The sequence below is a fragment of the Prunus persica genome, chromosome G4 (assembly GCF_000346465.2).
Source record: "Prunus persica cultivar Lovell chromosome G4, Prunus_persica_NCBIv2, whole genome shotgun sequence".
Classification (NCBI taxonomy): Eukaryota; Viridiplantae; Streptophyta; class Magnoliopsida; order Rosales; family Rosaceae; genus Prunus; species Prunus persica.
Genome location: NC_034012.1, coordinates 118,645 through 138,739, shown reverse-complemented (window position 1 = coordinate 138,739; position 20,095 = coordinate 118,645). Strand labels below are relative to the sequence as shown.

Sequence of the window (20,095 nt, the reverse complement as noted above, 5' to 3'; positions counted from 1 at the left end):
ATGCTGACTCATGCGGTGGTCCCTCACGTGTAGTTGACGCGGCCTGCCCGTGAAAATAAATAAATACGCTCACTTCTTTATTTTTATTTTTTTAGGTGAAACGCTCACTTCTCTATTTTCTTTAAATACTAAAAATATTATGACATTCCAAAAACTAATGAGTAATGCTAATATCATATCCTTATATTACTTTATGTAGCAAATAAAATATACAGTCATATCAATTAAAAGATGTCAATAAATTTTAAATAAAAAAATTATTAAATTAAATTAAATTAAAATATCATAATATTTAAAAATTTGACTACAATGCAAAATCATATGTATTTATATAAACCTGACCAACACCTTAAAATTTTGTAATTTTGACATGTGTATAACTTAATGCCCGATTAAACCTGTGAGTGCATAGCAATGTACACCACACACATATACAAAAAACTTATAAAGTAGAGTTTTGCAAAAAAGAAAAAGTGTCGAACTTATAATTCAATTTATATTTTCTATTTGTAAATGTATTTTCTATATTACTTTTTAGAATTTTTATTTTAATAAGCTTTGGCGGAAGCTGGAATATTTATCGTGGTATTATTAGCAAGTATGAGTAGTAGGCTTTGTCTATCACTCATTCATTCCATTTATATTGTGTTCAGAAATTATCAACAGGCGCCGACTTTGTTTGTCTATTTTCTCTGTCTGCCCTCGCCCCATTGTCTTTGTAAGTAAAGCTAGTAATTTATCCTTTGCTTTGCTTTGCTTGTAGCAGTTTATGAAATGTCACTGACAGAGAGATCCTACGGCTGAAAAACAAGGTTTTTAATTTTAGGATGGAGGAAGGGAGGGAAGGATAATAGTCAATCCACCGGAGAAACCTGTGATTAGGAGGGAGGTGCGGCGGCTGTTTGCCCCAAAAGGCGAAAAGAGAGAGGATTGGCCTCTGCCTCTGTGTGCTGGGGCTGCCTTGTTTAATTTTTTTTTTTTTATATATTTATTTAAAAATTTTAATTTTTAGGAAAGATGATGGTGAGGAATGTGGTGATGGTGATGTTGTTTGTAACGGTGATTGCTCCCATTATACTTTACACTGATCGTCTTGGGTCCTTCCAGGTCTCCTCTTCCTCCTGTAAGTTGTTCTTCTCATTATAAATTATACTATTGGATTGGACTATTTATTTTTCCCTGTTCAAATCCCAATGCCTAATCCCTAATCCCTAAATCCCAATGCCTCCTCTGCAGCCGGAGACGATTTTGTTGAAGATGTTACAGCCGTTGTAAGTTGTTTTGCATTTGTTTTCCGATCTCTAGTTATTGCTGGATGAATTTAAAATTAACCTTGAAATTTCTACACAGGCTGCTAATGCTCATACAGGCCGTCTAAATCTGCTTCCCCAGGTCCCTATTTTTAATTACTCTTCCTTGTTCCTTTCTGTAGTTCCAGAGGACTCAACTTTCATCCATTAAATTATTTATTTATTTTTCCTGATCGTAGGAATCATCCACAACCCTTAAAGAACCTGTCGGAGTGGTATATTCCGACAACTCCACTAATTCATATCCAGAGACAAGGGGGAGCTCCGCCCACCCTAATCACTCTCATAAAGGTTATCATTTTACTCTTTTACTTTCCTACCTGCAATGCATCTTCCTTTATAATTAATCTTGGTGTATTCTAAATCGCTTCCCCATCTTATTTCTTAGATGGGCCTTCAGTGGACTCCATGGAGCATGTATCTGCTAGAGTGTTATCTACCACCAACGACCAAAATCTGTCTCAAACAGATAATCCCATCAGACAGGTCACTCAAACACTTGAGCAAGGAAACCAGTTTATGTCTGACTTACATGCCAAAGGAGGTGGTGCTTCTGAGCAAAGTATTGATAATGCCTCTCAGACTACGGTACCAATTGTTCTGCTTTCCCTTTACACCAATGGTCCACCTAAGTGTTTGGAAATGGTTGCACTTTTGCCAACTTCTAATTGCCAAATGCACATGTTTTCCGCACTAAATTGAATCCATTTCTTGCATTAAATTGCTTGCGACTTTTCTTCCTTATTGAAATTTGAGAAAATGTTGATTCATATTTCTTATTTCTCTCTTCTTTTATGGCACTGCTTCTACTTCCAGGAAATAAAGAATGAGCGACAATCCACTCAAACATCCAGCAGGGTTGATCAAAGAAAACCCAAGAAAACTATGACTGAAAAACAGAATGATGAAACAGCTGTTCCAGATGTTCGGGTACGACATCTTAAAGACCAGCTCATCAGGGCAAAGGTCTACCTATCTCTTCCAGCCACAAGAAACAACCCCCATTTCACAAGGGAGCTTCGACTGCGAATAAAGGAAGTTCAAAAAGCACTTTGGGAGGCAACCAAGGATTCTGACCTGCCAAGGAAGTATGTTTTCTCTTAAACGAAATTAACTTTGCTACCTTACTCAAGTTTGTCGCTCCTTTTTGTTTATGAATATGTATGCTGGTATCCTTATTGGTTAGTGTAGTGGTTTGGAGTATTTACTCCCTCAGACCAGGTCTTGGGTTCGGGTCCTAGCATCCATGTAGTGTGTGAGTTTAATATACTATCGCCCCTCTCAATAGGAAAAGTCCTAAAAAAAAAAAGAAAAAGAAAAAAAAGTTACTGTCCTTTCTCTATATTTTTAATTCTACCAAAGAATTTGTTTTCTTTATTTTGTTTGTAATAATTGTTTATCTTAATACAGCGCCTACGATAAGTTGAAGGCAATGGAACAGACATTGACTAAAGGTAAGCAGATTCAAGACGATTGCGCAGCTATGGTGAAAAAGCTTCGAGCTATGCTTCATTCAATGGAAGAGCAACTCCGGGTGCACAGGAAGCAGACTATGTTCTTGACACAATTGACGGCAAAAACACTTCCCAAGGGACTTCACTGTCTTCCATTGCGCCTTACCACTGAATACTATACCTTAAATTCTTCTCAACAGGTCTTTCCCAATCAAGAGAAACTAGAAGATCCCCTGCTGTACCATTATGCACTATTCTCAGACAATGTATTGGCTGCAGCGGTTGTTGTAAACTCAACTATCACACATGCTAAGGTATCTGCATATTGTGATCCTTGTGTTTTCTTCTTCTTCTTCCTTTTCTGTTGTCCCAGTTCCAACTCCCAAGTAAAACGAATATAAAGAACGATGAAGGTTAAAAAAAAAAAAAAAATCCCTTGGAGTACTAATCAAGAATCTATAATTCATGTCTAGGACATTTCAATTTTGGTCTCTAACTGACTACGCTGCTTGGAACCTCTGCAGGACCCTGCAAATCATGTTTTCCATATTGTCACTGATAGGCTCAATTATGCTGCAATGAGAATGTGGTTTTTAGTAAATTCACCGGGCAAGGCCACTATTCAGGTTCAAAACATTGAAGAATTTACATGGTTGAATTCAAGTTACAGTCCAGTTCTGAAGCAGTTGGGTTCTGCATCCATGATAAATTATTACTTTAGGACTCATCGGGCCAATTCTGATTCAAATTTGAAGTTTCGAAACCCAAAGTACTTGTCTATCCTGAACCATCTCCGCTTTTACCTTCCAGAGGTCTTTCCAAAGCTCAACAAAGTTCTGTTCCTGGATGATGATGTAGTTGTGCAGAAGGATCTTACTGGGCTCTGGGCCCTTGACTTGAAGGGAAATGTTAATGGGGCTGTGGAGACTTGTGGAGAAAGCTTCCATCGCTTTGATCGGTATCTTAACTTTTCAAATCCTCTTATCTCAAAGAATTTTGATGCTCGTGCTTGTGGATGGGCGTATGGAATGAATATCTTTGATTTGGAGGAATGGAAGAAGCAAAACATCACAGAGGTGTACCACAGATGGCAGGAGCTGGTAAGAAAAATGGTTTCAGATTTTTTTTTTCGTGGAAATTTAAAATGATTGATTTGACTATTTGAATATCACTCACACTTAACACTTCACTTGAAATAATTTTAAAAAAAAATCTTGATTGGAAACTATCTGATTCTGCGAGCACCATAGCCATCAATCAAGGATTGTCTCTTAAACTCTTAGGTTAACATCTTTATTTATTTAGAGATTTGGTGCTTTGGAGATTGGATATAGGCTTTCTTTGGACCAATGTTTTCATAGCTCTAAGATTCTTGCTTGTTGCTTCCCAGCCTTCTCTGCTATGAAAGCTAGACTTTACTGGCTTGTTTGATGTTGTTTACAGTTCTGAACGAAGTTTTCTTTTTTGCACAGAATCATGATAGACAATTGTGGAAGTTGGGGACCCTACCACCTGGGCTCATAACATTTTGGAAACGCACATACCCACTCGATCGCTCCTGGCATGTGCTGGGCCTTGGTTATAACCCTAGTGTTAACCAGAAGGAAATTGATCGAGCAGCTGTTATACACTATAATGGCAACATGAAACCGTGGCTTGAGATAGGCATACCCAAATACCGAAATTACTGGGTAAAATATGTTGATTATGATCATATGTATATGCGAGAGTGCAATATCAATCCATAGAATGGCACTTATGGTATGTTTGAAGTGTTCTGTGCAACACCTTCTAAGCTGTAAAATGTGACAGGTTTGCCTCTCTCTCACTCTCCCTCTCTTTGTAGGCACTTTTTGTTCTAAAGTATCAGCTTCAAAGCTTTATTCTTTCTGTACACATTTTGAATATTGTTTTTTTCGTTTCATTTTTCCTAACTAGGCATTTCATGTTGGAGTCATAAGTTACGGTTACATATCTGCAGAACTCATGTACTTGTAAATTATTGGAAGCTAAAGTTTTTCACCATATAGTTTGTGTTTTTCGTCGTGGTTGTGCTTGTGCATAGATAGTCATGGCATCTAGTATCATTTTGAACCACTTCTGTAATTGTAAGATATGGTAGCTTCTCTATCAACAGTCGGAGGAAGATCGATTTTAGATTAGGCAATCAAAATACTATTATTAAGCTGAAGATAATGGTACGAGAGCTGGTTGGATGGAGTAGCTATCCTTATTAATTGAAGAGATGGGGGATGGGTGGTGCAACGACATCGCGTATGTATAAATGCTGTTTGGCCCATTGACAGCTGTCTGTTTCATAATTGGAACTCATGCATTAATGTGAAATTTGAACCGGAGGAGGTGCATAAAGATAAAGGCATAGTTTTTTTATGTGTATTTATTTTTTAATTTATAAAGGAGCATAAAGACATTGTGGTCACGTGGTGAAGGGATGTGTTGGCCATCCTGGATCTAATGACGTTGATCTGTTGGTAAATGATTTGTATATTCATTGAGGATAATTTTGTCATTTATAGTAATTTTTTTAAAATAAAATTATCAATTTTTTAACAAACAATCAATGTCCCATTTGTACTACTAGTTTGATGACCCCCAAAACAAAAAAATAAAAACAAAAGTCCTGACCATTCTTACTAGCTGCAAATCAGTCGGACACATGTATGTAAATAAATAATTATTAAAACGCAATAATAGAAAGGGCTAAAGTATGTTCACACTGAGAATGACAATTTATTGGACCAAAAATTATTATTTTTATTTTTATTTTAAAAAAAAAAAGAGAATTATAACACTAACATAGGGAGTATGAGTGGTAAAACACTAACATGCGAATTAGAACTTGTGTGGGCCTTTTAACGTTGAACTTGAGAGTGGTAAACACTTTTATTATTATTATTAGCTCATTATTTGGAGAGAGAGAGAGTTAAATTCTTGACTTATCTTAATCTTAATTCGTTGAGAAGAATTTATATGTAACGGGATGCCACCGTGGCGGTATTCTAAGCTATAACTCATTGCTATTTCAGAAAATTGCATTATCATATTGAAAAGTTGAAACACATGGCAATGAATGATTGGCTCTGAATAGCGCCACAATGTTATCCTGGTATAAGTGAGGTTTTCTCCAACTCCTTAGCTCATTATTCGGACTACGGGAAAGGACTTGGGAGAAACTAGTGGTAGTGTACAGATGTAGAATGAAAAGATGGATCCTGAACATTAATAAGAGGACTCCTGTATTCTTCTCTATGCAGCAGAATTCCGTGTAACCGAAAAATAAAGAAATTTCATAAATTTGGAAATGCGTCGGAATGACCATTAATTATTCACTGAAATGTGATGCATTTGTGTAACCGAAACAAGAAAGAAATTTCATTAATTTGGAAAATGCATCGTTATTGGCACTGCTGATGTTAATCTCTTTGTCTTTTTGCATCCTTGGCGATGACAACTACACTACTGGTTCACGGGTTCACAGGGTTTCCTCACACCCTCTCCCTCCATTCATCATCATCTTCTCTCTAAGTCAAGCCAAGCCAAGCCAACCCAAGCCAACCCAGAAGAAGAAGGGAGGTGATAATTAAGAGAAATGGCATTCAAATACCATATTGTGTGTGTGTGCTTGGGGTTGTTCATCTTCTGTGCTACTAGTAGCATTCAGCCAACTAAGCTTGTGGACGAGGTCTGTCACTCAACTTCCAGTTACTCCTTGTGTGTGGAGTCTCTATACACGGACCCACGCACGCCCAGTGCTGATATCTATGTGCTTGCCTACATCTCGTTTCGCTTAGCATTCCTCAATGCCTCCAGCACCCAAGACCATATAGCCAAGCTGCTCAAGCACACAGAGGCAAAGGCAAAGGCAAAGGCAAACACAGGCCCTACCCAGCAAGTCCTCCGACGATGTTATCATGATTACAACAAGGCCGTTTCTGCACTCTCATCCGCCTACAACGACCTCAACTCGGAAACATTCTCTGACCTCGTTGATTGGGCAGGTGCTGCTTCTCTTGCTGCGGATGACTGCCAAGTTGTTGTCAAGACAACTTATCCTCCTTTGAGCACCATGAATCTTGATTTGAAGCGTCTTTGTGAAATCTGCGTTGCTGTCTCTAAACTCTTTACTTGAGACTTGCTTGCTTAGTTTAGATGCAATGATAGCTACTACTAGTAGCTAGGGTCATGTTGCTCCTCTTGTTTACTTCCCGTTTCCTTGCTGCCGTCTTGTTTCTTAATAATCTTTGCGGAATCTGTTAATTAATAATTATTGTGCAACTCTACTGAGTACTGACTGACTACTACAAATATGATTAACTCCTGAGTTTTTTGACCTTCATTTGAGGATGATTTGGGAATGTTTCTTCTCATAAGCGCTATTGGTCCAAGTACTTTTATTTGAAACATATTTTTCCTCAACTTAAAAAGGACCCTATGGTTTTTGGGAGTTTTATATTGTTATTATCCTATTTCTTTCTTACTTCCAGAGTTTTTATTTTATTTAAAAAAAAAAAGTAAAGAGTTCATCTCCCTCTCTTGGGATTTTTATCATCACTGAACTTGTTATCTTCTTTGAAGCTTATTATGCTAACAGCAAGCCAACCATGTTTTCGTTGAGCCATTAACAATATTAGTATGGCATATACTGTCAGTATTAGACTTAGTAGCCATGATCATGCCATCCTCCGTTTGCCGTCTCCATCTTTCAAAGCTTTCCGCCATAGTTCGAACCCTCGGCCATTTCAATGCTTCTTCTCTGGCACAACCGAATTTGGAATTGCTTCAAGGCTGTCTCCGAAGGCCAAATCCGATTCCAGCCCTATCGAAAGCATTTAATGTATACAGCTGTAACTTTGAGATAACAAATCTCGGCCGCTATGGCAAAGTCAAAGAAGCAAGGAATCTGTTCGACCAAATGCCTGAACGGGACGCTGTTTCTTATGCTTCCATGATTAATGTTTACTTGAAGAACCACGATCTTCCCAATGCAGAGAAGCTCTTCCAGACGATGCCCACAAGTAGTCTTGTTGCTGAATCTTCAATGATTAACGGCTATGTGAAAGCCGGCCATATAGATGAGGCTCGTAAAGTTTTTGATCGCATGGAAAACAGAAATGTGTACTCTTGGACCAGTTTGATTTCTGGGTACTTCAGTTGCGGACAAGTTGAGGAGGGTCGCCGGCTTTTTAATCAAATGCCTGTCAAAAATGTGGTCTCCTGGACTACTGTGCTTCTGGGTTATGTCCGCAACAGCATGATTGATGAAGCTCGCCATGTTTTTGACCTTATCCCTGAAAGGAACACCGTCTCGTGTACCGTTATGATCAAGGCTTTTGTTGGGAATGATCAATTAGATGAGGCACTTGATCTCTTCCATAATATGCCGCAACGTAACCTATATACTTGGAATATCATGCTCTCAGGTTATCTAAATGCGAATAGAGTAAGTGAAGCCATTGAACTCTTTAATTCAATGCCTCAAAGGAACGCAATATCTTGGACAACTATGGTTACAGGTCTGGCAGACAACAATATGGTTGAACTTGCCAGGGGGTACTTCGATCGGATGCCTAACAAAGATGTAGCCGCTTGGAATGCTATGATCACATCATATGTTCACGAAGGCCTCATGACAGAAGCTAGTGAGCTGTTCTATTTGATGCGGGAAAGGAATATTGTTACTTGGAATGTGATGATTGGTGGTTATGCCAAAAGTGGGTCCAGAGGGGAAGCCTTAAAGCACGTAATTCTCATGCTTCGGTTTTGCTTTAGGCCTAATGCAACTACCATCACTAGCGTATTGAGCTCATGTGAGGGCATGATGGAGCTCATGCAAGCTCATGTACTGGTCATATCTCATGGGTTTGATCATGAGACATTAGTTGCAAATGTTCTTGTTACTATGTATTCCAGGAATGGAGATGTTACCTCTGCTAGGCTTGTTTTTGAGCATCTTGGGGCTAAGGATGCGGTATCATGGACTGCAATGATATTAGCATATTCAAACCATGGATATGGTCACTATGCATTACAGGTCTTTGCATGCATGCTACGATCAGGAGCCAAGCCAGACGAGATTACTTTTGTTGGAGTCTTATCAGCTTGTAATCATGCTGGTCTTGTCGAGAAGGGTCAAAGGCTTTTCAATTCAATGAATCTTGGTTATGATTTGAAACCAAATGGCCAGCACTATTCCTGCCTTGTAGACATCTTAGGCCGAGCAGGATTGGTGGATGAGGCTACACGGGTGGTATGCGAAGAAATGCCTGCTTGTGAGCAGGATGCTGCTGTTCTAGGGGCATTGCTTGGTGCATATAGGTTGCACGGTGGTGATGTTAGAATGGCAAATCGTATAGGTAAGGAGCTACTAGAGTTAGAGCCAGCCAGCTCAGGGGCTTATGTACTCTTAGCTAACGTGTATGCTGCACATGGGAAGTGGGAAGAATTTGCTCAAGTAAGAAAGAAGATGAAGGAGAGAAGAGTGAAGAAAGTTCCTGGTTTTAGTCAAATAGAAGTGAAGGGCAGGAGCCATATATTTTTTGCTGGGGACAGATCTCATCCTCAGGCCGCTGAGATTTATGGACTGCTACAAGAGAAGCTTCTACCACAAATTTGTGAGATGGGATACTCAAAAGGCAACTCATCTTTCTTCTGTAGCCACCAAATAAGTGAATCATAATGATAATATTGAACAATAATATTACCAACACACAAGATGAGACTTACCACCGTGGAGTGGCTTTTTGCAAAAAGATGAGGGGGGAAAACTCCAAGCTGAAGTACTCCCCACACCTGATTTCGCATCCTTTTGAGCTACAATTTGAACCATTTTATTGTTACTGCGTAACAGATGAAGAGAGTTGAAAGTTTGGGGAAGTTTATACCTTTGAGTTTAAATATTAAAGTATGCTTGCTGAAGGAGGGAAACAAGTTTTGCTCGGAAGATATTTTGAATTACCTAGGGAGCTTCACCGGAACGACACCAAAGCGACTATTCTGGTTTTGCTTGCTTTTTCAGCAATCCACTCACCAAAATTAATGGCAAGTAAGTACTTCTCATTGGCTACTAGTCCCAACACTCAACCCACCTCATTTTCTCTATAAATAGAAGGAGAAGTCATCAACAATCAACACAACACAACTCTCTCAAACATACTCAGCGTCTTCAACACTTGAAAACCTCAAGCTTGAAACAATTTTCCTTTCCTTCAAGATAACCCGTTGACAACTCATGATTGTTATCTTTTTATTTTATGATATGCCAACACTTGGTATTGATACCGAGTAGCTACGCCAATCCTTTACTTTTTATGTACCAAGTATGAATAGAGAAATCTTCAAGCTATGTTGTTTACTTTTATTACAATGTTTATATGAATAGAGAAATCTTCATATGAACATCATCATTTTCATTACTATCAATTACTTTTTCAAGTCTATAGCTATAATGAACTGAATAAAGAAATCATCAATTTAGGGTAGCTATTTATCATTTACTTTTGAGTTTGAATTGATATTGAACTGAATCGAGAAATCTTCAATTCCATATCGTGTTTCTCATTTTCATTTCTGTTATTTTTATTTTCTGCTTGTTCTTAACTTCGCATTAGAAAAATATTGAAGTCCTCTTCATTGAGGCAACCTATTGGGTCAGTTCCCCACCTAATTCACAATCGATTAATTAGAGTCAATATTAGAGCGCATTTTACATTTTTCAATCACTTTCTGTTGGAACTTTGGCTGTCAACAGTGGCACACCTATGCAAACAACACGAAAACAATCCCTCGGCCAACACTGAGCCGCCTCAGATGAATTTTCCGGGGTAGAAGAAACAATATGTAGCTAGCATAGTAGCATACCGTTCAAAGCCCTTCACATGCTAGTATGTCCCGGGAAGATATTAGAAGAACTAGTCAATCATTTTATTTTGGCTCAAGCTTCAAACGCGAACTGTTTTTGAAGGTTCTGCAACTCCGGGTTTGAAGGAAAGCCGAAGGTAACCGAAGGGCCAGTCGTAGCAGTCAAGAAAGGAAATCTATCAACGACCGTCATGATTCATATATATGTGGTTATAATATTTGTGATTAGAACATGTTAGTGGTTTTAGTGAGGTGCGCCTAAAATTATTTCGCTTAATTATGTAAGATACCAGCCAAAGCTTCACGCACCAAACAAATACGACATTGACATAATTTTTTGTTCAAGAAAGACTGCAGTCTGCAGATAAACACAAAGAGACAGACGGACAAAAAATAAGCACTCGATTAAATTAGACTAAAAGGCCATCTCCTAATCAATTTAAGATTTAAAATATGATTGGATTGGATTGGACGCTATTGAATGGCTTTGACCGGGTCAAATGCACAAGGTTGTGTAAGCAGTCAAACATATTTGTGCTTTTGTTTTGTGGGTGTTGAGAACAACAGCAACCTTTGCTTTTTAATTTTTCCTTCTTTTCATGTGCAAGTGTGAAGAGTCAAGACAAGCACATATCTTTTGAAGCTTTCCCATATGTCAGTCAGTCACAAAAGAGATTCCCTGGCTCTCTCTCTCTCTCTCTCTCTCTCTCTCTCTCTCTCTCTCTCTCTCTCTCTATACTAGTACTGTCAATAGTTACCTTTAGTGCATCAGTCATTTTCCAAATTAAAGGAAACTTGTTTTGAATTTCAGGGTTCCTTCGATCATCCTTTTCCCATATGTCTTGTCTTTTTTCTCTTCTCTTTATTGGTAGAACTAGAAGGTGCATTAATTGGATACAACCTTGGAGGATATCATGATTTCTCCTCACTCAAGTGAAAAGCTTTTTTAATTCTTGAGAACGATACTCATACTGGTCATCAACATTCATGTTTGTTAGCAAGCAAGGATGTACATGTATCCTAATCCTAAACTCACATGGCATCCAGAATACTTTAGATCGATGCCAAGGCATGTTGAAAATCCATCAACGACACCAAGCGAAAGTTATAAAAAAAAAACGAGACTCCTTCTGCATAGCAGTCAGAATTACCATGTTTGAGAACGGGAAAGTGGAAGAAAAGCAATTACCAAATGGAAAATATGGAACGGAATGCAAATTGAAGAGGAAGAAAAGCATTTTTGGCGCCAACTCATCCAGTTACTTTGTTAACTTTAGTTTGTCTGCCATCATAGATGTTATATTTTTGCAAAACTTTGAAATTCAAAATACAACCCAACGGTCTTTTTCTCGTTTTGCTTTTTCTGTTTTTTTTCGTTCTTTTCTTTTCCTTATATGCTACCTTGGAAGTTGGATTGGCAGACCCAAACGCACATATTAAACCAGAAAAAGGATAACTAATAATAAATCTTGGAGTTTTGATGTGGGGAAAATGTTTGAAGTACATAATAAATATACCAGTCACCAGTGCCAGTACCAGATAGACAGAGAGACAGAGAGAGAGAGAGAGAGAGAGAGAGAGAGAGAGAGAGAGAGAGAAGAAAATATAAAAGGAAAGAGGCTGGGTGCTGTGCTGGGGTAGAACGAAAAGGTGAGTCTCTGGAAAACAAAAAAGACAAAAGAAAAGGTAAAAAATGATAAAAGAGCAATAAAGTGGTAAACCGATACATTATTATAATTATTAATATTATACATGTGTGTGTATGTATATCACTATATTGTAGCTTCTAAACCAACGCAACGCTTAATTCAATTTACCCTTCCTTAATTTAGGGAAGGATAAAAGAAGGCAAGGGAAACTCTCACTGTCGTCTGCATTGCAAATTGCAATAGTAGCAGCGGAGGAACAAAAAGAAGATAATAGAGGAGCATTCACTACCTACTTACTACTTACTACTTACTACTTAGTAGTAGTAGTAATAGTGGGAAGAAGAGAGGAGAGAGAGAGAGAGAGAGAGAGGGGCATGGGAATGGGAGGAGCAGGAGGAGGAGCATCGTCAAAATCTAAACTGAGAAATGCAGCGAAGAAAATGGTGGTGGCAGCTGCAAATGCTTGTGGTTCCTTCTCCCGGAGAAAGGCTCTTGTGGATCCCATCGTCTTCGATCATACCAACACCACAGCCACTGCCTCTGTAAATCTTCTTTCCCCAATTCAACATTTGTTCTTTTCTCAATTGTAGTTACTAGTTTGATTGTCGAATCAGGAAATTTCAAAAAGAACCAAATAGTTGGACCCTCTCCTTTATGTTTTTGCTGCGTCACTTCCCTTGCCCTTCTTTTTTATCATGTATAACTCGCCTGGCTTTTCTTATTTTCTTCTGCTACTGTGTCTGTATCTGTATTTTATTTTAAACACTTGGTTTTTTTTCCTTCTTCTTTTTTGTTTTGTTTATACTTATAGATCTCAGGTTCTTCAGCGGTGTCTCCCACAACCCCAAAGAATATCTCAGGAGAAGAAGTTGCAAAGGAAACGGAATTTACGATCAAGAGTAACAATATGCCTTCAACTTCAACTAAGGTGCCTCTTTTATTTTTGTTTTGTTTTGTTTTCTTGCCACAACCTGCTGTTGTTGGTGTGCCATTCACGCAGTCAAACTTCTTTACCTCTCTAGAATAATCCTATCCTATTGTTCGTCCTCAGTCCCACCCCCAACAGGAAAACAAACAAAGAAAGAAAGGCGAAAGGAAGAGTTGGGATTTTTCTGATTGTTTTTTTGTTTTGTTTTTTTTCTGGTGTGTGGAGTGGTTGTAAAGCTTTAATTGAGCCGATATATACATACAGAAAAACTGAGGAATTATTTGTTTTCCCAGGTGGCTATGAATTGGGAAATATGAAACTAGGACAGATGAATTGAAATTTGGGGAGCGGGACTCAACTCTTTTCACACATTCCAGTTGGGAAATGACATAATATTTACAAGACTAGTATGACATTTGAATGAATGCCCCTGAAACATGCACATTGGTCAAGTTGAGACTCCCATCCCACCACCATTAGGCACCCAGAGACAGTAGATCCCACGTTTTAAAATTTGCTTCCACCTGCTACTAGCACTGGCTGTCATGAATTCATGATATCACGTTATTCATTCGTGAATTGTAAGCCCAGCTCTGTTCGTGAAACTCACACCCTGCCCTGCCTCACCAATTTTCGATATGGATGATTTTAAACTATTAGAGTTTCATGCCTACCTATCCCATTTAGTTTTCAATACTTTAATTTGTACTATACTTTTGGTGCATAATCTTCAAAAGAACTAGTTCTATTTTCAACAGATTGAACCTCCTCTGCACATGACCCCACACCGAGCATAATAATTGTTGACATATCGTAATTTATGCTGATGATATGAATGAACATTTTTTTGTTGAAAGTTACTCTTACCAAAATATTTTTGGTCTTCCTTTGTTAAGGTAAAAGGATAATATGATGATGGAGAACTTGAATGTTGCACCAAAACATGCTGTTGCTAGATCACGATCACTTTACTCTTAATACAGTGAATTAATGTATAACCTTTGACAGATAGCAGTTGTTTGATAATTGAGCTTCAGCAATACATCAGATTTATGTATAGTTCCAAATCCATATGCATCATATTCGAACTACTGGTTTCTTCAATGCATGAGTAATAATAATAAAAATTTCTATAAATAGCCAGACCTGGACTAGAATAGAAAATGTATATGTTTGAGCAATACACATCCACTAGTTAGATTGCAGTTCCAGTCATTTTGAGTTTGTCATTGCAATATGTTTTCTTCTTTCCAGATCTGTCTTCTTACCTTTTTATTTGTTGATTCTCATGGCAGAATTTGTGCGCAATATGTCTAGACCCTCTGAGTTACCATAGCAAGAGCAGCACCCCAGGTCTTGCTATATTCACGGCCCAGTGCTCCCATGCTTTCCACTTTGCCTGCATCTCCTCCAATGTCCGCCATGGTAGTGTTACCTGCCCCATCTGCCGTGCCCATTGGACTCAGCTGCCTCGCAATCTGAACCCACCCGGGGGTTCCCTCTCGTCTTGCAACCGACCTGACCCCATCCTCCAAATCCTTGATGACTCTATTGCCACTTTCCGTATCCACAGGCGCTCCTTCTTGCGCTCTGCTCACTATGATGATGATGACCCAATTGAGCCTGATCATATGCCTAATTGGCCTCGTCTCCAACTCTCTCTAATACCCATCCCACCTAGTGCACCCCCTAGCTGGTGCACCCCATACCCATACCATCCGTCCCCACATCACCAAAGCTGTAGCTCTTCATCATTGTTACAATCACCAACTAGGCCAAAGCCTTTTACTCTCTGTGCCTTTTCAGATAGGGCATATCTTTCCGTGAAATTAGCACATCAACGAGCAACAGACTTGGTCTTGGTTGCTAGCCCCAATGGGCCACACTTGAGGCTTCTCAAGCAGTGCATGGCACTGGTGGTTTTTTCTCTTAGACCTATTGACCGTTTGGCCATTGTTACCTACTCATCAGCTGCTGCCCGTCTCTTCCCTTTGAGACGCATGACATCTTATGGGAAGCGAACGGCCCAACAGGTTATTGACCGTCTGTTCTATATGGGGCAAGCAGATCCAATAGAAGGGATCAAGAAAGGAATCAAGATACTTGAAGATCGTGCATACAAGAATCCAGAGTCCAGTATCCTGCATCTGTCTGACAGCCCAACCCAATCCTACCATGCTGCAATGAGCATGGAGTTGCCGATTCCAGTCCATCGCTTTCATGTAGGATTTGGCTTTGGCACTTCAAATGGGTTTATCATGCATGAGTTTGAAGAGTTACTAGGAACACTCATAGGTGGCATCGTTAGAGAAGTCCAGTTGAGAATCAGAATAGGGGAGGAGGCAAGCAGTAGGATCGTAAGGATAGGAGAGCTAAGAGGAGGTGAAGAAAGGAAAATCTTGGTGGAATTGGGTGTGTGTGGACATATCTGTGTGGGATATAGTTATATTGAGGAGGGTGAGATTGACGAACCTTTCACAACAGGAGAAACTGTGGTGAGCATAGGAGACAGCAAAAGTAAGGCAACAGAAGGAGCGGCTGCTGCTTCTGGGACGAGCGATGCAATCATTTGTGGGAGGTCTAGCAGTGCAAGTGTAGAAACTTGGGATTACCATGATCCTTACATGGCTAGAAGATGGGCCAAGCATTTGCATGGCTACAGGCTCTGAATCAATCTAACAAAAGACATTCACAGTCGATGTTCACAAATCAACTCATCATTCCTACAGATGTTAGGTAATCCAGGACCATTGTGAGACTTCGATTTGTCCCACCCAGATGTATGCTCAACGGCTTTCAAAAGAGAACTTGGGAACACTAATTAATATTTATTCACAAGTTACAATTAACCATACATCATTATATCATACATATATATTTTACACTTCTCTTTGTATCAATCACTTGTGGATTTTTTTTAAATTTTTTTGTTGGCTTCACCCGATCATGGATGTTTCTAATCATGTTTCTATTCCAGAAGGCGAACTTCTGTATTGTCTGTTCCAAGCCCGGTTGACCATATCTGCAAGGGGAGTGTTAGCAACCTTCTCTCTAACCTTCTCTTTTGGACCTTCTCCCTTCTTCTCATTACAAGTGTCACTTTCCTTACACTAAAAACAATGTCATTAATACATCACACAAACTAGTTTTTGTTTTCCAAGTTTACCCTTATTAAATGTATTAAATTTTTTTTTTAATAACAAGCTAATTTTTTTTTTATAACTTTCTTACCACCTTGTTAAAAATTAAATAAGAAAATAAAAACTAAATTTTTTTTTAATTTTTAATTTTTCCAAAGAGGCGCGTGCTTTGTTAAAAACAAAATAAAGATGATAACAATGTCATGAAACAAACCTTATTTTTATTTTTAAAAAATATGACGTTTTTCTTTTTTTTTTAATTATTTATTTTTTAACAATGTGCTAAAGAAGTTATAATAAAATTTGAATAAATTGAAGGAAATATAAAAGCCAATACATTTTAAAAGGGTAAACTTGAAAAACAAAAACTAAATTGTGTGATGCATTAATGGCATTGTTTTAAGTATAAGGAAAATGACGCTTGTCATAAAGAGAAGGGAGAATGTCCAAAAAAGAAAGTTAGAGAGAAAGTTGCTAGCATTCCTCTATTTGGAATCCATACTGTTACTAAAGAGGATTAAATACCAATGATAGCCTTTACAAACAAAGTAACTTAAATATTTAGTTTTTAAAAGCAAGGATACACTAACACTCTCACTTTCTTTCTCCCACTCTCTCTCTATTTTTTTTCTCTCTCAATCAATTCTCTCTTCCAATAACTTCATACTAAACTTAAGTGGTTAAGAATATTTACTATGCACTTAAGAGTCTAGATTTGATAAAGTACACGCATATCATGAATTGAAGTTTCTAGTATTAATTTTAGGCAAAATGTTGCTTTTGGTTTGGTCTCTGTAGTTTACCAGTTTTACCACTTTGATCTCTTTAATTTTAATTTTGTCAATTTTTTCTTTCTAGTTTTCAATTTGAAGCTAAAATGACACATTCAATTTTTATCAAATCCCTCCCAATTTCGTTGATTTTTGACCATGTACCCCTCACATGTAGGGGTATTATAGTCCACTTGAACCATCTAAGGATAAAACACAAGCTAGAGCTCTTCCCATTTACTTTAGATGTAATTTTTAGACTTAACGTTTCAAAAAATTGCACTTATTGAATTCAAGCTCGGGTCTATTACCACCGACCTGATCTTCCCCAATAACAAGCTCACCGGGACGGATGTTGGGTACCCAGGTGGGCTTTGGTTTGATCCACTTGGATGGGGAAGTGGCTCACCTGAGAAGATCAAGGAGCTGAGGACATAAAAAATTTGGTACTAAATCTTGTTGGCTGAACAATAGGAAATATTAATTTAAATTATAATAATTCTCAACAAAATTGTAATCATTAAATATACAATAAATTTACGTGGAATTAATGTAAATTAACAAACACAAATGTGCAAAAATGCTGACAATTTTAGCAATTAAGGCTTGCAAGAATTGTAATGTACTAAAGACAAATTTTGTCATTCCTTTGTGCTCGCAGTTCTATAGGCGTCCATCTCCAATGATTCAACAAATGATAATCCTAAATTGAAGCACTTTAATTTAAGACTCTGGCAAACCAATTATATATTTGTACTCTCAATACAAAACTAGGAAGAATTTAACAATAGAGTACCGGGGATACTCTTTGTTTTTCACTCTTCATTCTATATCTCAAGTAAGTGACGGTGTTTGGTTTATATCAAACTGATTGCACCTCTTGTTGAAACATACGAAGCTTTTCAATTGAAAAGTTACAGACACAACTCAATGAAAACAAGACCACTTGATCATTTGAATCCCGCCATTTAATTATTAATAACTGCACTTTAAAGGATAACCAAGTGCAAAACAAACACTAAGACACACAACACTTATTTTTCATTCACTATAAAAATTAAATATTATTAAATAATATAAAATTTCCAACTAATCTTGCATTACTGGATCTAAGTCACAATGATTCCCTGTTCTTTTTCTCTTTGGAGTTTTCTTTTTCTAGTATGGTTCTTTATGGACTGTTGGAGCATGAAATTTCGGATCCTCCAATAAGTAATTTTGTATTTCCATGTTGAGAAGCCGAACACCATCTTTGATTATCACCATTGAGTGAGGAGGGGGGTACCTGCAAGAAAACACTCTGACGCTCAAATCAGTGTTCGTTCATGAATACTGCAATAGAATCAATCATAACTCCCTCCCCCTATGCTGGGGGATTAGTTAGCCTTTTATAGCCATTGAACCCTTGGACTCCAAGTCCCATATCCCTATTTATCTCCATGCTCAATGGTAGTGGATATCATGTTATTTGATTCACTCCACTCCATAAATTTAGGGTTCATGGGAAGTGGCTTGTTACGTAGACCTTAATTTTTGCTCTCACATCTGCCCCCTTTTCTCTCTCTGAACACGTGTCTCGGGTGTAGAGAGAGAAAATATTTTTTGTGGGAATTCACTCTGTGTAGAATTTTATGTGGTGACTTGACTTATATGATCTTCTATCACGAGCATGTGGAGTTTCACGAATATGGTTTTCAACCATGAATATTATCTTCGATCACGAATTTGGCCTTTAGCCATGAGTATGGTCTTCGACCATGAATATGATCTTCGATCACGAGTTCGAGTTTGGGCTTCGGCCGTATAGTCTTCAACTATGTATTTGACTTTCAGCCACATGAGCTTGAATTTCTTTCACAATCATGGTCTTCGACCACTTGAATTTGACTTTCAGTCGCAAGCATGAGTTGAGTATTGGCATGCCCCCAATTGGTTTAGAATGCATGTGTTTACTAACTACACATTGTGGCTCTTGTTTAGCCTCTGTTTATGTTGATTTTGTCGTTAGTTGGGGTTCATAAATTGCCACCACATAGAAATAGGCTTATGGCTTATCTTGAGTGGTGCAGTAGCTGCCTCCACCACGCAAATGTAGTCAAGAGGTTAACAAGCTGCCAAATTCTAACCACACGATAATAATGTTAATTTCATCAACAAAAATCAGAATACGCAGGCTTAGTAGTAATCTAGATATTGAGCAGCATATGACTAGATTCAAATTCAGGCATTTTATAGAGCCATACATGCAACTGTTCTCATCTCCCAAATGCAAGAGTAATAAGTAAAATACCTTGGCATGTGTCAGATATATATATAATCAATTTAAAAGCTTCTGATCATACGTCTTTGAGGCCATGACTTCACCAACAATAAAAAAATTAGCTGTTTGTAAAATCGCACTAGACATACCACAAGCTCATGAGTCATAGGACCAGGATTGATATCATCATTCTTTATCACTCAAATGCTAATAGCTTCGCTATTTGCTTGTTGCAAATCATGCAATTCGCTGCAAAGGAAAAGGTTGGACCTGACAACATATGCAGATTAGCGTGGTGCTCATAGTTATCGTGTCTGAGACGCGCACCCGCTGAATTCCGACGGCAGCAATGTTTGGGCCCAAGAGGCATTGCACCAATCACCTTCGTTGGCCTTGGTAAATCTGCCTTTCTGTACAGTGTAGACATCACACGTGGTTCTCTTGGCTCTCATTGATCAAGTATCATGTCTTCCAGGAATTCTTGAATAGCTTTGATCGACATTTGTTACTTTCGAATGAAAGCTGTAACTTTTGTATTTGCCTTCTCAGAACATTTCAGCATATATGCCTCTACTCCATTCTCAGCCCCTACAAGATTTTTCTGGTGTCGTTCAATCAAGTGCGAGCCTTGGCTTTGTAGGATTTAGCACCTGCCTCCAATTCAGAGATTCATTGCACGAAGTTATGGCTTTTGCACAAATAGAAT

The 20,095-nt window shown here is 38.2% G+C and overlaps 4 protein-coding genes across 9 annotated transcripts; all 4 read left to right on the top strand.

The window, feature by feature from the left end:
• On the top strand, positions 585 to 6,343 carry LOC18779892 (probable galacturonosyltransferase 4). 5 transcript variants are annotated; one of them, XR_002271071.1, is made up of 10 exons: positions 585 to 1,123; positions 1,237 to 1,271; positions 1,351 to 1,392; positions 1,490 to 1,601; positions 1,699 to 1,898; positions 2,127 to 2,398; positions 2,721 to 3,078; positions 3,289 to 3,864; positions 4,237 to 4,576; positions 6,264 to 6,343. XR_002271071.1 is itself a non-coding variant. In XM_020561411.1 (10 exons), exons 2-10 carry the CDS (start codon positions 1,018 to 1,020, stop codon positions 4,510 to 4,512), a joined length of 1,977 nt encoding a protein of 658 aa, XP_020417000.1. In that variant the 5' UTR covers positions 585 to 718; positions 827 to 1,017; the 3' UTR covers positions 4,513 to 4,802. The 5 variants fall into 5 exon arrangements, 3 of the variants coding, with proteins under 3 accessions (XP_020417000.1, XP_020417001.1, XP_020417002.1); XR_002271070.1 differs by lacking the exon at positions 6,264 to 6,343 and adding an exon at positions 4,703 to 4,898; XM_020561411.1 differs by lacking the exon at positions 6,264 to 6,343 and having other exon boundaries at positions 585 to 718; positions 827 to 1,123; positions 4,237 to 4,802.
• On the top strand, positions 6,349 to 7,060 carry LOC18779841 (cell wall / vacuolar inhibitor of fructosidase 2). Its single transcript, XM_020561414.1, has one exon. It carries the CDS (start codon positions 6,375 to 6,377, stop codon positions 6,912 to 6,914), a length of 540 nt encoding a protein of 179 aa, XP_020417003.1. The 5' UTR covers positions 6,349 to 6,374; the 3' UTR covers positions 6,915 to 7,060.
• On the top strand, positions 7,208 to 10,175 carry LOC18779448 (pentatricopeptide repeat-containing protein At4g02750). Its single transcript, XM_007213029.2, has one exon. It carries the CDS (start codon positions 7,452 to 7,454, stop codon positions 9,459 to 9,461), a length of 2,010 nt encoding a protein of 669 aa, XP_007213091.2. The 5' UTR covers positions 7,208 to 7,451; the 3' UTR covers positions 9,462 to 10,175.
• LOC18778465 lies at positions 11,884 to 16,158 on the top strand. Of its 2 annotated transcripts, XM_007212636.2 has the most exons (4): positions 11,884 to 12,292; positions 12,475 to 12,833; positions 13,103 to 13,219; positions 14,515 to 16,158. In XM_007212636.2, the coding sequence occupies exons 2-4, from the start codon at positions 12,666 to 12,668 to the stop codon at positions 15,886 to 15,888; spliced, it is 1,659 nt and encodes a 552-aa protein (XP_007212698.1). In that variant the 5' UTR covers positions 11,884 to 12,292; positions 12,475 to 12,665; the 3' UTR covers positions 15,889 to 16,158. The 2 variants fall into 2 exon arrangements, with proteins under 2 accessions (XP_007212698.1, XP_020417255.1); XM_020561666.1 differs by having other exon boundaries at positions 11,885 to 12,833; positions 13,110 to 13,219.